This window comes from Pelobates fuscus, chromosome 5 (genome assembly GCF_036172605.1).
Source record: "Pelobates fuscus isolate aPelFus1 chromosome 5, aPelFus1.pri, whole genome shotgun sequence".
NCBI classification, from domain to species: Eukaryota; Metazoa; Chordata; class Amphibia; order Anura; family Pelobatidae; genus Pelobates; species Pelobates fuscus.
The window spans coordinates 182,007,508-182,010,102 of record NC_086321.1 but is presented as its reverse complement, the minus strand read 5'-3'; the positions used below and the strand labels follow the sequence as shown (position 1 = coordinate 182,010,102).

At 34.7% G+C, this 2,595-nt stretch overlaps 1 protein-coding gene across 1 annotated transcript; it reads left to right on the top strand.

Annotated features, from left to right (window-relative positions):
* Window positions 1-719: 719 nt before the first annotated feature.
* On the top strand, window positions 720-1,634 carry LOC134612098 (olfactory receptor 226-like). The gene has a single exon (XM_063456475.1). It carries the CDS (start codon window positions 720-722, stop codon window positions 1,632-1,634), a length of 915 nt encoding a protein of 304 aa, XP_063312545.1.
* Window positions 1,635-2,595: the final 961 nt, after the last annotated feature.

The following is a 2,595-nucleotide window of genomic DNA, read 5'->3' as shown; positions in this document are numbered from 1 at the left end:
CTGTATGCCATCCACACTAGAGCTAGTTCAGCTCTACTACACGTGAGTAGGATTACCATAGATCTCTTCTTCCTGCATATCAACCCACTTATTAGACGTATTTGCACTATTATTTGTTTCTCTCTTTACATACGGATCCTGGAAATCCATCTTCACGTGACCCTTATAGAGAGTATTCCTCCACATAGGCCATCGGTGCCCCATCAGGCCCAACTAAAGTCTTTGTTTTGGCACCACTTACACTTTGGACTTTGTTCATTTTTAGCTGCACTTTAGTCAGCTTTGGTGCAACCTTCTTCTGTCTTGTCTTGTGTATTACCTTTGTCCATAGGGCTTAGAGGGAACCCTATTTTTAGGTTGCTGCCTCCTACTTTACCTATTTATAGGATTGGTCTACTTTAACGATGTTTCCTTCTTTTGTATACTCCTTGGTGTGTATACACTGTGTGAGACCCTTCAACTCATCCAGACCACCAGAGAACAAATATTTAATTATATTACACCAATGTTTAACAGAGTTTGGTCATCTAACATATGATACCTTTTTATTATATTAGCCATTGATAAAAAGTAAAATCTTAATTAAATGTAATATGTCCAATATATATGATTATATTAATTGAAGCTTCCCATGAATATATAACAAAGTCTTGTTTTGCTTTTTCCGTTCCAGAACACATTATTTGGATATGCAAAGTACAAATGAAACAGAAGTAACAATGTTCATCCTTCTTCAGCTTTGGGATTCTTCTAATGGACACATTGTTTTCACTACATCTTTCATATTAATTTATATTTTAACATTTTCTGGGAACCTTATCATTATCATCATCTGCCGGGTAGAGAAAACGCTTCATACGCCAATGTACTTCTTCCTAAGTCATCTTGCAGTGCTGGAGATGTGCTACATATCTGTCACTGTCCCCAAAATACTTCATAATTCCATTTCAGGAGACAAAACTATTTCATTTGTAGCCTGCCTTACCCAATTGTATTTTTTTGGCTCCTTGGGGTCAACAGAATGCTTCCTTCTGGCTATAATGGCCTATGATAGGTATCTAGCTGTCTGCAAACCTCTGCATTATCATACAGTTATGACTTCCAGGTTTTCTAATTGTTTGGTTGGGTGCTGTTGGTCATCTGGATTTTTTTCCACCATGTCCTCAATTCTTCTAATCTCTACACTGCACTTTTGCGGCCCAAATCAAATCCAACATTTCTTCTGTGACATCTCACCACTATTGAAGTTATCATGCACAAACGTTCATCACACAGAGACCCTCATTTTTCTTTTGGCTTCTGTAATACTTGTTGGATCATGTGCTGTCACTCTGTTATCATACTTCAGAATTCTATCCACTGTGCTGGCAATAGCTTCAAGTGCAGGACGGGGAAGGGCCAGTTCAACTTTTGCTTCTCATCTCACTGTGGTGACAATTTACTACAGTACTATGATTTTCGTCTATGTGCGTCCCAACACTGGTAATGCCTCCAGTTTTAACAAAATTCTTTCTGTGTTATACACAATTTTGACCCCTCTTCTAAACCCTTTCATATATTCTTTGAGGAACAAAGAAGTTCAAGGGGCTCTTACCAAAACAATAGAAAGAGCCTTTTTATATGCACCAAAATAATTCATTATTAAATAGACTGCTCTGTTAAGGTTCTAGTTATTACCTATAGTCAGACAAGTGCCATACCACCGTACATACCAATCCTTTACATTCTACCAAAACTATTACACATGGTGAGTGTCATAAAGCTTGGGGAAAAGGAAACAAGCAGATACAAAAAATATTCCTTCTAATAATGGTGGATTTTATTTCTCATCTCTGTCCTAATCTTGGTTTTTGCCTGTATTTTTCTTCAACATTTGGACATTAATTTATTATATTTTAAATGTAATCTGCAAATTAAGAAGCATTCTTTGAAATGGATGACTGATAATTCCTTATCCTTAGTGACATGTCAGAATTTGTTCTTAAATTCACCAAAATAAAATAAATATTTAATAATGTAAAATAAATGCACACAAGCTTAAACACAGTGATGACTAAAACACCCCATCCAAAGCGAGAAACAGGATACAATTGGTTGCAACTACTGTAATATTTCAAAACAAATAATATTTTGAATTTTTTTTCCAATGTATTCATTTAAAAAAAATGGAAATAGACATATCTAATTATGTCCAGAAGAGTCAATAAAACAAAAATGTGCTCTTCAATATTTTAGTAGATTTTATTTTCAAAATGTGAAAATGTACAGTAAAAATGCAAAAATTCCCACAAGGAAAAACTAGAGCAAAGGCCCAGAACTACTCGCCAGTACTACTCATCAATTTTGGTATAACATTTGGAAGTGTTTCCCACTTCATCATAATTCACTGATTATTAAACATGTTTCTTTGTTCTAACTGTTTATGCCATAGATCAATGACTTGTAGATGGAACACAAGTACTGCCCTGCTCAGGGACAGTATGACTGGTATCTAGTTATTATTGTACATTAAAAAATAAATCTATATTTTCCATACATAAACATAACATAGCAAGAAATGTCACAAAGGAAAAAAATAAAATAATAATAATAAAA

Bases quoted from the DNA above. Each gene is read 5' to 3' on its own strand.
- LOC134612098 (XM_063456475.1), top strand. From the start codon at position 720: ATGTTCATCCTTCTTCAGCTTTGGGATTCTTCTAATGGACACATTGTT.